The sequence below is a fragment of the Xiphophorus hellerii genome, chromosome 6 (assembly GCF_003331165.1).
Source record: "Xiphophorus hellerii strain 12219 chromosome 6, Xiphophorus_hellerii-4.1, whole genome shotgun sequence".
Lineage (NCBI taxonomy): Eukaryota > Metazoa > Chordata > Actinopteri > Cyprinodontiformes > Poeciliidae > Xiphophorus > Xiphophorus hellerii.
Window position 1 is genome coordinate 20,789,832 of NC_045677.1, and position 19,530 is coordinate 20,809,361.

General features: G+C 37.3%; 1 protein-coding gene and 1 long non-coding RNA gene across 2 annotated transcripts; both read right to left on the reverse strand.

The window, feature by feature from the left end:
* Positions 1–225: 225 nt before the first annotated feature.
* On the reverse strand, positions 226–982 carry LOC116722073 (uncharacterized). Its single transcript, XR_004339709.1, has 3 exons — positions 789–982; positions 400–704; positions 226–315 (listed from the first exon to the last, which is right to left on the reverse strand). It is a non-coding gene; the product is annotated as an uncharacterized LOC116722073 (long non-coding RNA).
* Positions 983–4,616: 3,634 nt separating this feature from the next.
* Positions 4,617–14,002, reverse strand: and2 (actinodin2). Its single transcript, XM_032564336.1, is given in 8 exon segments — positions 4,617–7,724; positions 7,726–7,896; positions 8,093–8,524; positions 8,526–8,963; positions 9,459–9,622; positions 11,748–11,792; positions 13,298–13,371; positions 13,856–14,002. Coding segments are annotated over 8 exon segments (1,683 nt in total). The 5' UTR covers positions 13,999–14,002; the 3' UTR covers positions 4,617–7,508.
* Between the last annotated feature and the right edge of the window lie 5,528 nt (positions 14,003–19,530).

Consider the following 19,530-nt stretch of genomic DNA (forward strand, 5'->3'; position numbering starts at 1 on the left):
TTTTCTTTTCCTTTGAAAACCCATAAATTTGTAAGCTACATGTTTTGTTGTAGTTGTAAAACAGAAGCAACACTTTTCAACACAATATAGTCTCAGTGGGTTTTTTCCTCTTTGCTTGTTTTCTTTATGAGACCTACCGCAGACTTGAAGTGGCAGAAACGCTCGCATGTCATGGTGAGGTCTAATTTTCTTAACCACATGCAGAACACCACTGGAGAACAGAGATCAGCAAAATATAGTTTATTAATGTAAACACAGATTCGGTGGGTAGAACGACGAACTGTCAGGGGAGGGCTTCTGGGGGAGGCCGGCACACTGAGAAGTAGCAGAGGGAATGGTAAGTTCGGTAAGTTCAGGGTAATCGGAAATGGGAGCTGTGAGAGTAGTAGCCGATCTTACTTGGGAAAATGATGATGACAGTCCTGGAGGCACTCCGGTGGATACCGGGTCTTGGCTTACAGTATGTTCGAGTGGCATCCAGGAGGATCGGAGGAGGCTGCGGCAGAGAGCGGGCCAGTGTTTTCTGTGGTGGAGGACAGACGAGGAGCGGATCCACAATCCGCCGAATAATCCGGAAGAGGCTTTGAGATCCGGCCGAAGGAACGGAAACGGGGCTCGGGCAACCCGTGGGTAGGTGGTGTCTCGAGGTGAGTCAAACCAGGAAGGATTCTTCAAGGAGGCCGCTTGGCGTCACGAAGGAATAGCTGTAGGAGGAAAAACAACGAGAGGGATATTTAGAGGATCTTTCTGGAAAGGCTCGGAGGTAGCTCTCTAGGGGCTTAGAGTACCATATAGGCTAACACTCAAGCGACGAAGTACTGGTAGTCCGCTCCTCTTAAGCTCCATGACTGAAGAGGTGATTAAACACCGGTGCGCTGAACCAAGGCCCATCCCTCCAGAGAAACCTCCGCCTGTAGACGCCATCTGGTGGATAAGGGATGAAACAGCAGCAAAAAGGAAACCCCCCAAAACCCCGATTCCCAACATCGCATGTTGAAAACAATTAGGCTCTTTTTCACACATAGCTGCATATGTGGCTTTTACTGCTAGACAACATAATAAAGTCAAAACCAGTACAGGCATGTTTTTCATTTAATTAGACTAGGAGTCATAAATTAACCAGAATTGGACAAATGAAATAATTGCAGATGATTTTCTCACACAACTGGTTGCTGATTTGAATTAGACTCCAGCATGAAGCACATCTAAATGCAGGAAGTTCATCAATTCAAAAGCACACCGAGAGCTGTAGCAGCGTTGACCTCTTAAATGACTCACTCCTCCTGCTTGTCACAGTCATTTTCTCACATGCAGTTTTAGTCTCTCTCACTGCAAAACGTCTAATTTTTCCATCGCCCTTCATAAACGCCATCACACTGCAGAAAACGGAGAGAACCACAAAACTCAATCTCAATGTGCAGAACTAGTGTGGCGGTCCCAACAGACTGCTGAATGCAAGGCCCTGTCAATTTATAGCCATACTGTACCTGTTCATTTTATTGCCCCCCCCTTCATTCAAGCAGCAATAGCAGCAAACAAAATAAAATGAAATTCCATTTTACATGCAGTCGCTCAGACCTGTTCAGGTGAAAAAAGGGAGTTTTTTTTATTCTTTATTCATCTTAAAAAAGGCCACCAACTTCAAACGCTTGCAGCAAAGCCAGCAACACTCTGCTTCAGCTCGGGAGTCCACTTAAAGCAGCACTTCAGATCTGGTCAGCTGAAAAGTGCATTTGCCTGTGAGTTATTAATAAATATGTCCATTAGGTCAGTCAGGGGTACTTCTGAATGAAGGATGGTTTCAGAATATAAATCTCAGGTAAAATTGAGACAGAAGATGAACTATTGGCTTTGTGACAGTAAAGATTCTTTGCAGAACAAAAACTTTTTATTTTAAATCTGAGTTTTAATCTAAAGCTGCCACGCTTTGTGAGCGGAGTAGAATGAAAAAGTTGGAGTTGCGTGACGAGGTGGAGGTATAAGTTTGGCTCTTTTTTTTGCGTAATAAATGTTGTAATTTTTCAGCGCCACATTGAGATGGACGTTGAAAAAACAAGCGTATCTTGTGCTAGGTTTTATTTGGCTCAGAGTTGATCGTAGGGGACGAAATTGATTTTGGCTAATGCGGTATTTATAGCTTTCTGGTGAAAAATATTCCAGACTAATCTTTTGTCATCTGTTGGAGGATCTTTCTAAACTTTGCCCACATTAATTTGTTAATGTGACTTCTAGTTTTGGAGTTATAAGATGAAACATGTATTTTCTACTATAGCACCACCTACAGGTGAATGTGGCTGAATATTTTTTGTTATAAAGCAATTAAACTAGATGTTGTTTTTTTTCAGCTTAGATGAGTAAGTCATGTGTGTGTAAACAAAATATTGAGTATTTTAGCAATGATGCCAAATTGTGTGAAACTGAGCATTAAATGCTCGATATCTATCTATAAACACCTTTTATTAAAGCTTGTGATTAATCAATTTGAGATACTTTCAATCAGTCCCAGTAGATCTAATTCCATATCCATATGCAGCATAACAAAAAGGATAGTTTCACGGATTTATGTGAGAAATGAGTGGAATAAGAGGCAGTCCTTGAGCATTCATTTTGAAAATTTGTGGCCATTATCTTGTGAGTCCATTGTTTTGTTCACTTACTATTGCAGTAGACACTAAAGTTTAAGCGTGTTGTGAAACCTTTTGTGCCAGTAGTATCTTGGTAGCGAGGCAACAGCTCTAAAGTCTTCAAATATTCTGTTAACAGATGTTTCTAGAGAAATATTTTCAGAAAATATGTCCTTTCTGACTTACAAGTTAAATTATTATGTTTGATTTTCTTTTTGTTGTAACACCTCTTGATAATGAACCCCACTTTCATAGAAAATCCTATTGATTTTCTTTGAAATTGTGTTAAATTTGAAAGGAAAATGTATGTTTTGAGCAGCTCCCATTAAAAACCAAATCCTCCTTGCCAATGCCAGATAGTTTATTCTGTCAATGACTATTGCTTTATTTTTAGTGATATTTGAAGAAACAAGACAACTATGAATTAAATTAACAGATGCTTCAGTAGTTTCTAAAAAATGCACAACCAGTCAAGCCTAGAGGCTCCTGTTAATGATGGTCACCAGCTTGGTCACACACTCCTGAGGAATGGGATCATGTTCACTAACCATTTCTTCAAAACAAAATTCGTCTGAAGGTGTAAAACCTACTTCAGCCTTTCAAATATAAGAAAAGCATTTAACTTTTAAAAATATTTTTGGGTGTTTTACTGTTAAATTAAAACCCACCACTAATTTTATTTCTATTCTGTTGTGCCTGCAACTTATTAGCTTGTTACTTCCAACCATGTTCAGAGCTGGAGAAGTGTTTTGGATGAGAAACAAGAGAAGCAGTCCAATTGATTTCCACTCAAGTTAGCAATTAACACTAGTGGTATTGGAGAAGATTCAGCTTAAGTCCAAATCCAGCTGCCCTGCCACAATGAATCAGTCTAAAACACTGCAGAACCATAAAGACTAGGGATGTAACAATACACAAAGACATGGCGAAAATTTTAAGAACTTGCACTTTTGGTTGTACCAAAGGCTTGTATAGAGATAAATTACATAATTAATAAACTCTTTCCCTGAAACAACAAGATGAGCAAGTTTTAAAAAGTCTTTATTCGTTATGCTATCTATCTATCTGAATAACAACAAACAGTTGCAGGGTGTGTTCATGGCAGATGAGTTCATCATTTATTCAGTAATTAACACAAAGCAGACAGCCGTGATAAACCACTAGACTAAATGCGTTCCACTGCGACACACTAAAAGCCGCTTATCTTAATATCATAACGCTTACAATCCAACGCAATTATTCTTCACAGGGGCGTGAAATTGATTCCAAACATTTTCTTTTTCTCCTCCACACACGGTTTGATCTTTGCTCCTCAGGACGACCTTCAATAAAAATTCAATTTCTCACCTAAAGGTATCACAGTTTCATCTTTAATAATACTATTGTGTGCAGCTCGGATTATGAAATGATTTTCTCTCGTATCGCTGAGGAGGCGTTCTGGTGATCCAACCAGTGCTGCGTAAAAAATGCTTGATTAAAAGAAAGATGTTTACTGATTGAGGGTTTATTTTTATTAAAACAGACGTGAGAATGAGAGTGTGAAGGTGTGCCAGATTTAGTCAGACAGATGGAAGAGAAGAGAACATGAACTCTGAGATCACCATCTGGCTGGAAGCCGCATGAAAAACATTAGGTCTCCTGTTCCAAAATTATCTGAAAACAAAAATATAATGATCTATTGAACGTTGTTTCTTGGGGGGGGGGAAAAAATCTAATTAGAGTTTTCTCAGTTGATTTTTTGCATGAATTACCCTCAAAAGTCAGTCTTTCTCAAAATCCTTAGTTTGTCTCTCAAGAATAAATGTGTCGATGAACATGTCAGTATCTCAGAATGACAAGTCGTCGTGTCATTGGGTACGGATAAGACAGTCAAATTGCTTCGTCGTGTCGTCAATATAGCAGGGTACTCTGTTATAAACTATAGCTGAAGTCTTGATGACAACAGTTGTGAATTGTAATTGTAGGAGATCAACAGGAAGAGACTGGACAAGATTCACGTTTACACTTTTTCTGTAATTTGTTGACAAAGTAAAAAAACAGTAGCACAGAGAACATAACAAAATTTCCTTAAGGAAAACAATATATGCTGTGCTGAAGGAATTACAGTTCAGTTATTTTTTTAAACCTTGTTGACGTTCTTGGCTTTTGGGGCACAAATTCTCTTAAACATCACAATGAATATCTTTGGTGATGCAGCGTGGAAATAATCTTAGTGTTTTATCCTGCCGCTCCTCCTCTTCTTTTCTCTTTATATCGAACCAGTCCAGATCTTTCCCCTCCATGAAATACAACTTTGAAGCTATTTTAGAAAGCATAATGCTGTGGAGTGGTTTAAATATTTGTATTAATTTATTCTTTTTCATGTAACTCTTGCAGAGTGACTATAATGTGCTGCATATTACTTTGTCTGAGATATAAACACTTTTTTGCAAAACTTTGTCTTTAATGTAATTTCTTACCCTAACCTGAACACTACCATGGCTTTTTATTAAAACGTTGCAAAAATAAAATTTAAATGATGCATAATTCAGACATAAGAAAGCAAACTGGAACAGTAGCTCTGCATGGTGCAGCACAGTAATGGCAGAGTAAATCTAATTTATTGGAACAATACAGACGTTTCAGGATTGCTTGGGTCATCAGTTTTGTAACAGCTTGCAGAGACGAGCTTTAGAATATTTGCCCCTTTTTGCTGCACAAAGTGTCATAAATGTGCAGAAGTTGGGATAAATGTGATAATGATGACCTCATAATGTTCTGAAAATTAGAATCCAGAATTAAAAGTAAAGTAACTTTGTAAACAAGGTAATTTTTTTATGAAAAGAGACACTTTACTGGAGTTAGCAACATATGAGGCTTTCAGGATCCTCCGTCTTTAGGTTGTCATTATTCTCAGTGGTTGTGGGTCTTTACGTCTGTCAGATCTGTTTGCCTTCAATATGCAGAAACTTCATAATGTTGACCAGTAAACAAGGAACCAAATCTGCCATTTTATTAGCCCATTTTAGACTAGGAAACAGTAGAATTATTCTTATGGTATTTCCTAAATATTATAAAAATGTCCTGTAGTGAGATCAATTTTGATATTTGATCTTGTTGTAAACTGCTTTTAAACTTTCATCCTTAGCACAGATGTTGTTTGATGCATACATATTAAGTAAAGGAGAATTGTTTAAATTTTGTCCACTCATCGTATAGCATTACATTATTACATTAAATTAGAAAAACTGTTAAGAGATGATGCTTGTAGCTACTACACTGCAATTTAGCTGTGAAAGGAGAATGTTCCAACACCAATGGTAGAGACTAATACTGTGCAGCAATGACTTACAATTGTTTCAAGCAATACACAAAGTAATTTCCAAGCACTTTGTCAAACTTATTAATGACAACATTGTAAGTGGCTTTCCCTGCACTGTTTTTTTTTCATTCTATGCCTTTTGTTGCAGGATTTCCTATATTTTAATTAATAAATGAGGTTATTGAATCCCCATAATTAATTTTCCAGATACTCGCATAGCTTTAACTGCTTCCATTGTGCCAGAGTGTTGGTAAAATTGTGAATAAAATTAGATTTGAGGTTAGATGTCCTTTTTGTTTGTTTACCTGGGGAAACCGACTCGTAGGTTTTGTCCTTGAATACTGTTTATAGCATATAAAATTGATAGAGTATGAAAAATGTATTCAAAAAATGTTGCGGGGAACAAGCAACTAAAAAGCTAAATTGTAAAAATTACAAGCTCAGCTGTAGCTTACATGACCATGATTGTTTTTATGCCCAATTTTATTGTTGGAATTAAGTTTTCAGATGGTGAAACATTCAAAAAGGATGGATTCTGGTTTATACTACCTTGCAAAAGTATTGCTCCTGGCAGTTCTTTCATAAAAGCCACACTAGTAAAGTGTATGATTAACAGTTTACCCCTGGACTCTTTTTACTTATTTAGAGTCTTTGAAAGAGAAATGGGTGCACTGGAGTTTCTTAAAGGATTTTAAAAACTTTCCAGATATGCACTATTTTGTGTTGGTCTGTCACAAAATCCCACTAAGATACAAGTATATGTACAGTAGATAATACAACACTATTTAAATGAATTATGTTAGCACTTTTATAACTCATTAGAGGCTATGATATAGTAAATGTACATAAGCATTTTACATAAACCATACAGGATGCAACAATGAGCTATTTTATTAGTTATTTGGAACATAAAATGGTGAAACCCCAACAGGGCGCGCCATCTGCTAGAGGAATATAATGGCATTATCCACAACAGCTGGCAGTCGATGCTTTAAAACGACAGTCACTAAATAAACTCTCTGCAACAGAGTCAAATTTGTAAAATATTAGCTCATACCTACACATTGTCACATTTATCTTTAGCTTCTGAACTAGATGTTTCTGTGACACAATTGTTTCATTTCAAGAAATTAAGTCTAATCATTTTTTTTAGTCAATCTTTTGTATTAAGAACGTGATAGAAACTGAACAGGTGAGGTTTAATGAGTTTTTACGTAACTGAAGACTGAAGAAAACATTAAATATATTGTGGATAATGTACAGCAACATCTTTCCCACTAACACTGATTTGAACTAATTCTACTGCTCTATTACACATCTATACACACATGTCTTTTCTACAAAGATCCAAACATGAACTATTTAATGCACAATTTCCTCATAATACCACTATGTGCTGTTTGGCTCAATCTTTGACATATAGTAAAAGAACTTAAGACTGCTTTGCAGTTTGAAGCTGAATTATTTTGGGATTTGTTTTTGAATCTTGCTAAGGTCTTAATGATAATATAAAAATGTTCTGCCTTGCAAAGTTCATATGAACTCAATTCCCTCCTGTAAGACTGCCTAGCTGGTGGTAAGATTTACTTGTGCTTGCTCTGGACACCCCGAAGGAAGTCCTCAAAGCGTGGGATGGCATATTGGTGGACAACGGCTTCCTTTGCACCATTTTCTTCATCAGTTATTGGCTCATCGGCAGAGGCGGCGGGTTCGGCTCGGCGCAATCTGCAGTTGTAGTCATACTCGGGGTCGCAGTCAGGATCTGGAAGAATAATGCCTGTCCTTTCCAGGCTTTGGGGCCTCAATGCCGCCAGGTGGAGCAAACTTTGCACAATTAGGATCGTAAGGGTGGCAGACGGGTTCATCAGGAGCCTCAGAGCCAGACTTGACTGGGCTGCAGTCCTTGTCATAGTGCACATAGCAGTCGTAGCCTTCCTTGGTCTTGCCACGGACTCCAAGCTGGTAGCGGACCTGGTTGATTGTTTGGTTTGTGTGTGTGTGTTTCAAAACAAATGCAAAGCAGATTTATGACTAAAAGAAATTAAAGCATTATTCAACACCCATTTCATTTTACTACATATTTTAATAAGTCATATGTTAGCATGACCATAGAGAACTAGTCAAAAAGAAGTAATTCAAACCTAAGAAGAGGACTTTGGGTTCAGACCTGGTGCTCGGGGAGCTGCGGAGGGGGCCTGCGCAGGGCGGCAGCAGCTGCCAGTATGCAGTACGGGTTGGTTCGTGGGTCACAAGTCAGAGGAGCCACAGGAAGTGCATGTTTGGGGGCGTACTCCAGGACGGGTTTGGTGAGGCTTGCAAGCCTTGTGGCGCTCAGAGGGTTGCAGCCCACATCAAAGAGAGGGTTGCAGTGCTGCTCTGTGGGTGCCTCCCCAGCTGCAAGGGGAGCAGGAGCAGCTTTACTGACACAAAGAGGATCCACTGATGGGTCACAGCTAGAGTACATCAGGTGGTAGAAGCCACTGGGGGCCTTTTGCACTAAAGGGGGCTTGCAGTAAGGGTCCTTGGGGTCGCAATTGAGGGCAGAATAGGATGGAGCCGGACCCAGCACAGGGCGGTACCCAAACGCTGCTCTCAGGTGGATACTGCAGGCATTCTACATCTTCAGGTTGGCAAATCCTGAGCAGCTCAGACTGCTGCTCATGGCTCAGGAAAGGCTCCAAGACTGGACCATAATGGTAGTAACCATTGGGGCTCTTCATGGACAGCACAGGGGCGAGGATGGGAGCTGGTACCTTAGCTGGAGCCAGTTCGGGAGTTTTGGATGAAAGGGGGTAGAGGCAGTAGGGGTCAAGGTAGGGGTCGCACGTCCTGATGGGAGCAGCCTTGAAAGGGGCAGGCATGACCACTGCAGCTTTGGGCTTGCTGGTAAACTCAGCAATGCATTCTGGGTCATCGGAATCAGCACAGGTTCTGTATATTTCACTGAGGTGTTTGAGGTAGTGGTTGAAGGTGGGCCCCTCCTCGGACCTATGTTTGTTTTGCAAATAGGCCAGATACAGACGATCCAGGTCCTCCACCTGAACAACAGGGGCAAAAGCAGCTAAAATTAGCATAATGATGTTTCAAACAATTTACAAGCCACTGAAATTGAATTTAAAATAATTAATACATGATCAAAAGCTTGAAAGCCAAAGGCCTTTTTTTGTTAGCCTGTTTTGTATTTAAAGCAGGATATGAGCCTGACTTAAACAACATAAATGTCGTGGACATAAAGCACTGAAAAATATCTAAATATTTAAAGAAGACAAAGGCATATGAATACTTTTATGCAACCAAGATCTGAGCAATAAATCATTCATTGTTGTCATCTGAACTGGAAGAGGAACTTTGAGAAAAACAATCCGATGTTCTTACTGCCTGAAATTATTTATTTAATGCAGTCAATGGGGAAAAGGCATTTTAATACAACAGTATAATGCAATCTGATGGATTGTTTTAAGGAAAAAACTAGGAGCTTCGTAATTGTGACTGGGATAAAAATGAATAAATGATTTGAAACATGCTCCACTCACCCCCTCCTGGTTGTGGGTGTCCATAAAGTATTTGTACCATCCCCAGAAGTCAGGCATACGTTTGAACTGGGGCACAGCCACGACGGGGACATTCCTTCTGTTGCGAACCAGCTTTTTCAAGTTGGTCATGGCCTCTGCTTTCACATTATCAGATACTGCAGCTGCTGCAGAGAGAACCAACAGAGAAAATAAACTAATCTTAGCTAGGACAGTGCCACAGTTTGTCCTGAAAGTAACTCAAAATCAAGACCATCTATGGCACAGGTGTCAAACTCCAGTCCTCGAGGGCCGCTGTCCTGCAGTTCTTAGATGTGCCACAGGTACAAAATGGCTTAATTACCTCCTCCTTGTGTAGATCAGTTCTCCAGAGCCTTACTAATGACCTAATTATTCTGTTCAGGTGTGGTGCAGCAGAGGCACATCTAAAAGCTGCAGGACACCGGCCCTTGAGGACTGGAGTTTGACACCCCTGATCTATGGGTACTTGAAGCTAAAACACCTTCGCATAATCTTGTTGAACTTAAGGATATGTTTTTTGTGTGTCATTTTATAATGTTATAGTCATAATATCTTACATTAGCTGCTCATATATTTGTGTTTCCATGTAAGATACACCAAGCACAGATTGGCACTTAAACACAAAATCAAGTTGAAAGACTCTACAAGCAAGTTTCATTGGCCCATTATTTATACAAAACTAAGTCATAATGACTAGGTTTAAGAAATTATTGGTTACACCATGCTCAACTAAGCTAAGAATCTGTTCTTGGTCAACTCATTTGTTTCATTTCTAATGTAAATGTTTAGCTTTTATGCTGAAGATGACGTGGTATATTCTTCTACATCTGTACCTTATCAGACTACATCAGGTGATGAGTTTCTGTAGATTTTGTACAGAAACTTTCTTCCCACTTTAAATTTAATCCATCCTCTATCTGGTTAAACTCTTTTTAGTTAAGTTGAAATACATACAGAATCTTAAGAGATTTTTTATTTATTTTTTCTGTTCTGAAAGTCTCAGAAACTGGTAAATAATACTGGAACTTGGCTTGCTCTTCTAGATCAAATTTCTGATTAATCTTTTCTGAGGCTGAAACCCATTTCTCTGACAATTTCACGTTTATACTATTATGCCAATTTTCTTTCCGTGAAAACATTTTCACAAACTCAGAGCGCTTGATACATTCTACCAGTCTGGAGTATTCGGTTTCATCACACACGTCAAAGCTCTGACTCATCACTATTATATTATATTATATTCTCCCGTTGCTTGTTCTGCTTTGTCTGCGGTATTTTAATTTCTTTGCTTTCTGCTTTTATATTTCAAAGCTAACATACACAGTACAAAAAAGTACAGGAGTTTGTTGTGTTCATTGCCAATGTTTGTCTCTGTCGACACCCTAAAAGCTTGAGTTGTTGAAAAGGAAACTGAAACTTGTTTTTTGTTTTCTTTTTTTTTAATCAAAAACAATTCAATCTCATAACATGTCTGAGTAAATGTAAAAAAACTAGTTTTGTTTAGATGTGAAGATAAACGGTTGTAAGTGCTTTGAGAATTAAATGGTTTTATATTTATATTGGCACACTATTTTAAGTAATTTAATGATAACGCAGTCTTGTTGTTTCTCTTGTTTATTTTAAACATAACTTTAATTGTTGTGCTGTAAATTCTTTTGAGCATTTTGTGTTGTAAATGTCACTATTTTAAGGCCTTTTCACTTTGTTTATACCAACAGCTCAAAAGGTCAAATTGTTCCTATAGTGAAGATCAACTTTTTCTGACTGGTTATTTCTTTTTTACCTAACTCTACTTGCATCAAATCCTACTCTTTAAGTAATACTGCAAAGAATCTTAAAATATATGAAACCTAAATCCAAAATAGTTCATTGCCAACACATAAAGGACACTAGAATTTAGAACCATCTGTTTCTACATTTTTTCCAAAACCTAAAAAAAAAGAGTTTATTTTAGCCTTAAATTAAAGAGCTAAGAACAGCGGCTCCTCATATTAATGAGCATATTTCAGATTAGTTCATGTTAATCTCAAACAAAGACACGTTTGATTGTTGTTCATATTAATAACAAGACAAAGCTCACCGAATGAAAACCTAATTTGAATATAATTACCTATATTATGGCTTCACCTATACTATGTAAATCAACTGTGAACTGCATGAGGTTCATGCATGCTGAGAAGTGAATTTAATGCTTTTTTTCTTCCGATACATTTACTAATTGAACATTTTGAAACCCTTGAGTTTTCCATGCCACGTCAGACAAATCCTCACCTTCCTCCTGCTTGTCCTGCCCCACTGGAACGGCCCCCAGAAACTCTGTAAAAACACAAACAGGAGCCACATTAGCAGCAGCAGCAACGCTTGCTAACTGGAAACAGATGTTGGGCTTTCTCTCAGCATCAGGCAAAATGCTGAGCTGCTAATAAGCCGGCGGGTGAAAAGCGGCAGGTGCTGGAGCGCTGGCGCCCCGATGCAGGCAGCATCCTGCAAATTAAACACCCCTCCACTCCTCCATCCAGCCTAAAGCACGTTGTGTCGCTTAGCTTTGAACTAAAATGGTGGTGTTTATGCCCCCGCTGGAGGCCTCCTCAAAGTTTACCTGTAAAACTACAAAGAGTTGGCCCTCACACAAACCAATTATTCATGCACTGTAAATGTAGCTAATGGGGGGTGGAGTCTGGGTGTCTTCTGATCTGCCAGGGGTTTTATGGAGACATTTATGGTGATAAGAAAAACAGCCAAGTCAGCTGATTATTACAATGTCCAGTTGTCTATGTATATTTTTATCTCTAAAAGCTACCAAAAAACACCATCTTAACGAGATGTTTTACTTTCCAAAAGAAAAACATATCCTTGTCCAGAAATAAATTTCTCCAATTGCCTCTCAACAGTAAAGTCACTGTAAAACAACAGATCATGTTAAATCACACCAAAAGCAATTTATCAGTTAATTTCAGTTATTTTAAATGAGGCACAGGCGTTTTTGTGTTGCTAAAGAAACAATTTCAAACATTGACATCAATGCTCTATTGTTGGAATCAACTATTATGCTTTATAATGGACTAGGTGTATTTTTACTTGTTATGTTAAGGACATTTAGGCTGAATCCCATTTCTGAAGGTCATCACCACCCTCAGGATTCACCTTTTCCTCCATCTTTCATTATTTAATTTAGTTAATCTTTAAAATATGTCACTGAGAAATGGGACACTTATGCCAAGTAATCAGTGTTTTTACTGGTTAGATGCAGATTTTCATATTCAACATACTTGAATAAAAATCCTGAACCTTAAATCATAAATATCATGTAAACAATTATGAGTTCTCCATCATATGTCATTTATTATGCTTCTAAAACAACATGAATATAATCCTACTTACTACTGTGTCGTAAAGTAATTAAAATGTATTTGGATTTTCTTTACATCCAAATGTAAAGAAAATATGTTTCCTTACCAAAATAAAGAATTGTATTTTCTTTATCGCCAAATATTGACAGAAATATAAGACCGTATATTGTAGTTTCAAAATAGCAGATTTTGAGAAGAATGCTAATTTTTCAAACAGTTTTTGCTATCCTATCACAATGTTATATGTTCAGTAAATTACTTAGGCCTTCTTAGTTAGTAATTATAGCTTAGCTTTTAATTGTCTGAATCGTTTAATAACTTTCTGGTATTTTTCAAAGTAGTTGCTTTGAGTTTTTTTTTCCTCCACCTTTATGTTTTCATATTTTACTTGACAGACAAATAGGTTGAAAGCTATGATAAATAATAGAAATTAGAAAAAACGGCATTTTTAACTTGTCATTTACATCTCACCTGGTAAGACAATTGCTAACAGGAGTCCTGTGAGGATGAGTGATGGTCGTGCCATTTTCTGTTTTCTGTGCTTCCTGTAGGAACAGACAGGGAACAATACTCAGAGTTGCCACAGGATCAACATTAGGCAGTGCTATATGTAACTCATTACAATGCAACTCGACTTGGATTGATCTTCTCATTTTCTTTCTTTCCTGTGAAGAGTTTTTCATCTGCCTGCTAGGAATGGAAATCCTTGATTACACAATGCTTTCAGAACAAAGTGAAGGGTTTTATTTAACCGGCTGATGCAGAGACAATAGAGAGGATTGAGGACATGCACTAATAGAGCTTTAGAGGGATTATGGAAAATAATCAGAATATCCAATACAGCGACTGAACTCGACAATCAAACCACCAAAAGCTTGTTATGCCGTCTTCTGTTGCTGCACAGATGGCTGTTGAATTACAGCTGCTACTCTCAGTAAGATGAATAGTTTTACTGTGGCTTGTGAATCTTTTTAAAATTGTGAAAGTTGCCAGCAGCCTCTCTAAGAAAACATAGAAATAACTACTTACCTGCAAAGGTGCAGTGGATTTGGCCTCCTAGGATCACCTCGAGATCCAGCGCGTCTCTCTGGAGGGAGGGGTTGCTTCTCCAAGCTAGTCTGAACCCTAAAGCTCTCTGCTCCCCCGTATGAGTCGGACAAGCAGGGAAACATTTTTAAGGAGCCTCCCTTGGTCATTAAAAGACACAAAAAGGCATGTCATAAGGCTAAAACACGCTGCCAGGCTCTACAGGATTGGCTCCTGTGCTGACAAACATCCAATCAGCAGCGATCCTGTAATTAGGAAAGGTGAGCAGCTCGACTCTCTTCCTGGACAAGCTGAAGCTCACAGTTTTCTTCCTTACTGGGATGAAATTTGGGGTGATTTTCCAGTTAATTTGACATAATGTTTTGAGATAAGTTAAGAAGTTATTAAGTTTAAGCTTGAATTGCTGTGGCAAAAAAAAGCAAGAATGTATTTCAAGTATTCTTGGCATGCTCCTATAGATACATAAACAGCAATAAATACGAGAAAATATTGTTTGTGCTTGAGATTTTATTTGAATGTAGCTGTTTTGCAGAAATTCACATCAATGAATAAAACTATTTCTTAAACAACTTCAGTCTTGCATCAGATCACTGAATAATGAGAGACAAATATTATAACACAAGAATATCCAAGTAGTTTTTGCATCACCATGTTTGAAACTTTCAAACTTGGTGTAATGAGTCTGCAGCTGAATCACTCAATTGTTATCCTCTTCTGAGGATTTGAAAGCTATGTAATCCCTTCACAAAGATGCAAAAAAAAGTTTTGCACTGATAACTCCTGCTTTGAACATTTTTTTCTTCTACATGCATCTTTTATATGGAACAACATGAAGGAAAGTTGAGTCGTTAGGCAAAGTACACCTCATACAGGGTACCAATAAAGGCAACAAACTGCTGCTTCAGTAGGAGGCAGCGCCTTCAGGACCAGCATACAAACAGCTCTGCTTGTTGGGTTTATAGTACAATCCTGAAGCCTGGGCTCTGCCACGTAGCCTTCACAGCCTGCAGTCTGTGTTAGAGGAACGTACAGAGTACCGTGGGAGCAGTGGAAACTGATGAAAACAAGCTTAAAAAGATCAAACCATGCAGCCAACCTCTGAGGGTGCAGCAGCTCCTTGAAACATTCAAAGACTGGCATTTATTTTTAATTTGTGGCCTTTACTCATTGACAGTTGCACTTTGTATTTAGGTTTATGTATTTAAAAGGGATTAGATTGACAATTTCAATCCAGTTGAAACCAGACATTTACTACATACAAATAAAACAAACATTTCTATGTTTGAGTTCAGTTACAATTGAAAATAATATTTTCCTATTATTATTTTAATTCAGAAGTTTGCATACTTTTCCCTATTTGGAATTGGTTTTCTTTTGTACGTATTTCCCAAAGCTTCTTACAATAGTTTGCTGGATTTTTGACCCATTCCCAGTGAAAGCACTGCTGTTCCTGTGTCAGTTTATACACACACACTTTGTGGTGATCACCACTTCGGACTGACTTTGTTGTCGTTAAGCTAATTTGCAGCTAATTTGGAGAAATGCTCCGGGTCATTTTCTGTTTGTAGAACCCATTTGGGTTCAAGCTTTAACCTTCTTGCTGATACGTCTTTGTGTTAATGCACAAACTAAGGATCAGTACAATACATATGTAAATATAATTACTGTTGTTCTCATAATTTTTCATCCTGAACTTAGAACATTTTTGGCACATTTATAGTATTACATCAAAATCACATTCATTTATTAAATTAGCTTAAAAAGCTTAATTATTTCAAGCTGCGTTTAAGTTTATGTTTGTCATTTTTGCAACGCTTACAGACTTTTTTCTGACTTTATGAATTTATCATTTGAAATCCAAGCTAACACAACGTTGAGATTAGACAATTTTGCTTAGTCTAAATCAAGATGAACCATCTAATTAACTTGGACTTTTATAGGAGTAAGTATGTAGCAACTTTAGAGATGAAATCAATTATATTTTGTCAGCTTTTTTTTTTTACCAGACTAGCATTATGCAGAGCAAGTTCTTTATGCTGAATGGGACACAAAATCAGTGAAAGATACTAAAGCATTTAAAAGCTGGAACATTTGGAAGAAGCTCAATGTCTTGTGGTTTTAATCTGAATGTTGTTTGTAGCTGAAAATAAGGTGGATAGTTGGATCTCAAGTTTCTGCAAAGGTTACCACTAAATGTAAATGTAGTATTTATCAACATGCATGCTCCTAGGACTTTCTTCTACAGGCATTTTTTTATCTGTCTTCCAGAGCTCAAATCTACTATTATCAACCTCCAGTACACTAGCCAATTATTTTATTGATGTACCTTTTGCTTCCAATTTACTGCATTTATTGCTCTTCCAGACAGACTCTCTGAATGTGACTTGCATGTCTGAACAGGAATTTTAGTGCCAGGGCACTTAATGTCCTAATTTTACAGATATTGTCAGATTTTCATTCATAATAGCATCTATAATTTTGCTATTTTTGACCGAGTCACAGTGATGGGTTGGATTTTCAGACAAATGAACAGCCAACATAAATTTCAATGGTATTTATTTCTTATGGCAAAAAAAGTATTGCTTTTTCAGCAGGCAACCCTCTAACAAACATATGTGCCTATTAATGGCAGAATTATTTCTAGTTTTTATATATATTTGCACATCTACTGGTAACAACAGAAAATGAACTTAAATTTAAAATTCAAATTGAAAAACTAAACGTCCACCAGTTTCAGCAGCTGTTCCGCAATGATGCCGACCATTTGGTCGTTCATCTCTGTGGACAGGTGTCTCTCAGGAACCGTCTGACTACTGGTGACTCAGCCCTGGCAATTTTCACAGTTTTAAATTAACGCGACTGTCACTGAGGGAAACATACTGTTGTGTTCCTTGGCAGGAAGTCCGTATCTGCCTGTGCTTGGAAATCAGACAGCGACAGATGTCAGCCAGAAACAACCATGAAAAGTGTAACTCATTGGAGATTAAGGGTAAATAAAACGCAGGTGTTTGGTAGAAGAATAATCCTGTCGTAATCTGATGGTCAAAACAGATTAAGCAGAGTCAAAGAGCATATAAAAACTCATGATTTGACTGTCAAAACTGGCAACTTGTAGCCAATTTGAGCTTGTTTTTTTTTTTTTTTGGTTTTTGTCTTTACTAATAGATATTTATTCTAAAAATGTGGATTTTTCAATGGTTTGTCCAGACTGAGAAGAAATATCCTAAATTAAATTATTTAAATTAGTTTGGCTGTGATTTTCAGTCCTTAGCAGACTGGAAATTTGCTCACTAAAATATACAACATATCTAAAAAAAAATTAGAAGAACAAATATGTTCATTTAGATTTGCTGAATGAAGAGGAACTAAACTTGATTTAATTCACACACGTGTGTTTTCGACATAATTGCTGTCAAAAAGGTAGAGAGCAGAATTCATGGTTCCAATAACTACAATTATTATACAAATTAATACAGTTATTGATGTAGAAATTTCTAATTTAATACATTGTTTATAATTAATTGGAATCATTCTGCTCCCACCATGTCTGTCATTGTGATGCAGTTTTTCTAAAATGGTATTGACTACAGAAGTAATAGAACGTGGCAGTTTTTAACGAGTTTTTTTCTCCAATGTTTTTCCCCGTTACTTACATAATCCTGAATCAAGAAAACTGACCTCAACTACTAGTTAATGAATTTATACCCATCTAACCAAAACAACAACCTAAAGCTACATAAACTGTGACTACATTAGGAAAATCACCGCTGTTGCTCCTCTGCCAAACCTTTGGCCGTGACTCAATATCACACTTTTCTTTGCCTCTTGCTCAGATCTTTGATGTTCTGTTTAGGTTTTTCGATATTGAAGTCAGAAGATGTTGCACTGGTTACTGTGCAACGAAGCTGTTCAGTAATTCATACTAATCCTTTTCGTACATCTGTTGGACGTTGCTGACAGCTCCGTTTTTAGTTTTGCTGAGCCTGTACAGACGGCTTTGAAAATCTTGTTTGCAATTTTATGTTCTCCATAAGCCTCTATTTGCTTACAAAATCACCCAGAATAGTAATAAAGGTACATACCACATAGCTGTGCATGTGACCTTCATATCTGGTATTGATATTCAGAGAGTTTCTCTATATGAAGTCACTTATCAGATATCCTCACATTTAAATGCCATCTAAACACAAAAAAAACATGTATGCATAAAAAATTCATTTCTTCTGGACTGCAGAAACTATTCCACTTCTCTTACGACTTCAGTAGAAATGTCACTTTTTTGCCTGGCTGATGTAATCCTCAGAAACGCCGTTGTTCATGTTCTGATTTCGGGTTGAGGTCCAGAGAACTACAAGTAAGGTGAGAACATGTTTCTGTTTGTGATGCTCACCCTGCACTCCGAGCTTACTTTGTGTTTAATGAGCATCGCTGCAGTTTTTCCTCACAGTCGGTGCAGATTCAACCCACAGTCTGCTAAATCATTACCTAAGCTATACTCACGGGATTTTTTTTTTTGATGACATTGCAATAGTTGCAGATAAATTTATGTTAAAGGTTTTAGTTGAAAGATACTTAGCTTTAGCTTAAAAATACTTAAAATATTTTTCTGATATTAATTTTTTTAAACATATCTGAAATAGTAAATCAAATAATAATATGCAGAGCTGGAGCTTCAACACTAAAGTTTCCCTCTTTCCAGATTTCTTCTGGTTTTGCTTTTTCACAATACCTACATGTTTTCCAGTCATCGCAAAACTTTTAAATACAAGACTGATAAAATGTTTTTAAATATTAAATTCTTTGATTCATTAGGTGAAGTTCTATAAACCTGTAGAATCGAGAACCGAATCAAATCAGATAAACTCATTAAAACAATTAACGTAACGAGCCACCATAAGCATACACAACACAAAACGTTTTATATTTAAGATATTGGAACAATCTAACAATGTTGTCCCTCTGAACTTTACAGACCTGCAAGCAAAATAGTCATTTTAAACCCAAGTGCTCAGCTTTTATTGTACTCCAGAAGTCTTAATTTACATTTCTGAGCACTTCAAGGACAGAAAGATTTTAAATTTTAAGATGATGAATGAATAAATTGAATTTATTTTTAATTAGAATGGTGTAATTTTTCTCTAAATGGTGACACATTTAGGATATTAAAATAATCAGACAGAAACTCATTTTGCTCAGAAAGGGTTCTTCTTATTTTTCACCAGAACATGTAAAGTCAAACAGATAATAATTCACTGATGTAGAAATCATTTAAGCCGTTAGAGTGAACCGTCGTTTATTACATGCCATCTGCAGAATTTCCAGGGGTGGCAGCACATGGAGTCTGTGTGCAGAACTATGTAGCTACAGTATAATTAAACTCTGAACAGGTGTTTCCAAGCACACTAAAACCCTCAATCCAGCCCCAGGAGTAGAAGAAAACACAAGCAGGATACAAGCCCATAATTTTAGCATACTGTATCCCTGGGTTGTTGGGAGTTTCACAACATCTGGAGAAGTTTGAGTTACTTTAAAAAAAAATCTGAAACTTGTGCCACTAACAAAGAAAATTATATATTATTAGACTGTAAATCATTATATTGCTGCACACAAAGTATGTAGAAAGGGGAGGAAAGTGCAGATTTCTTTCACCGTTCTCA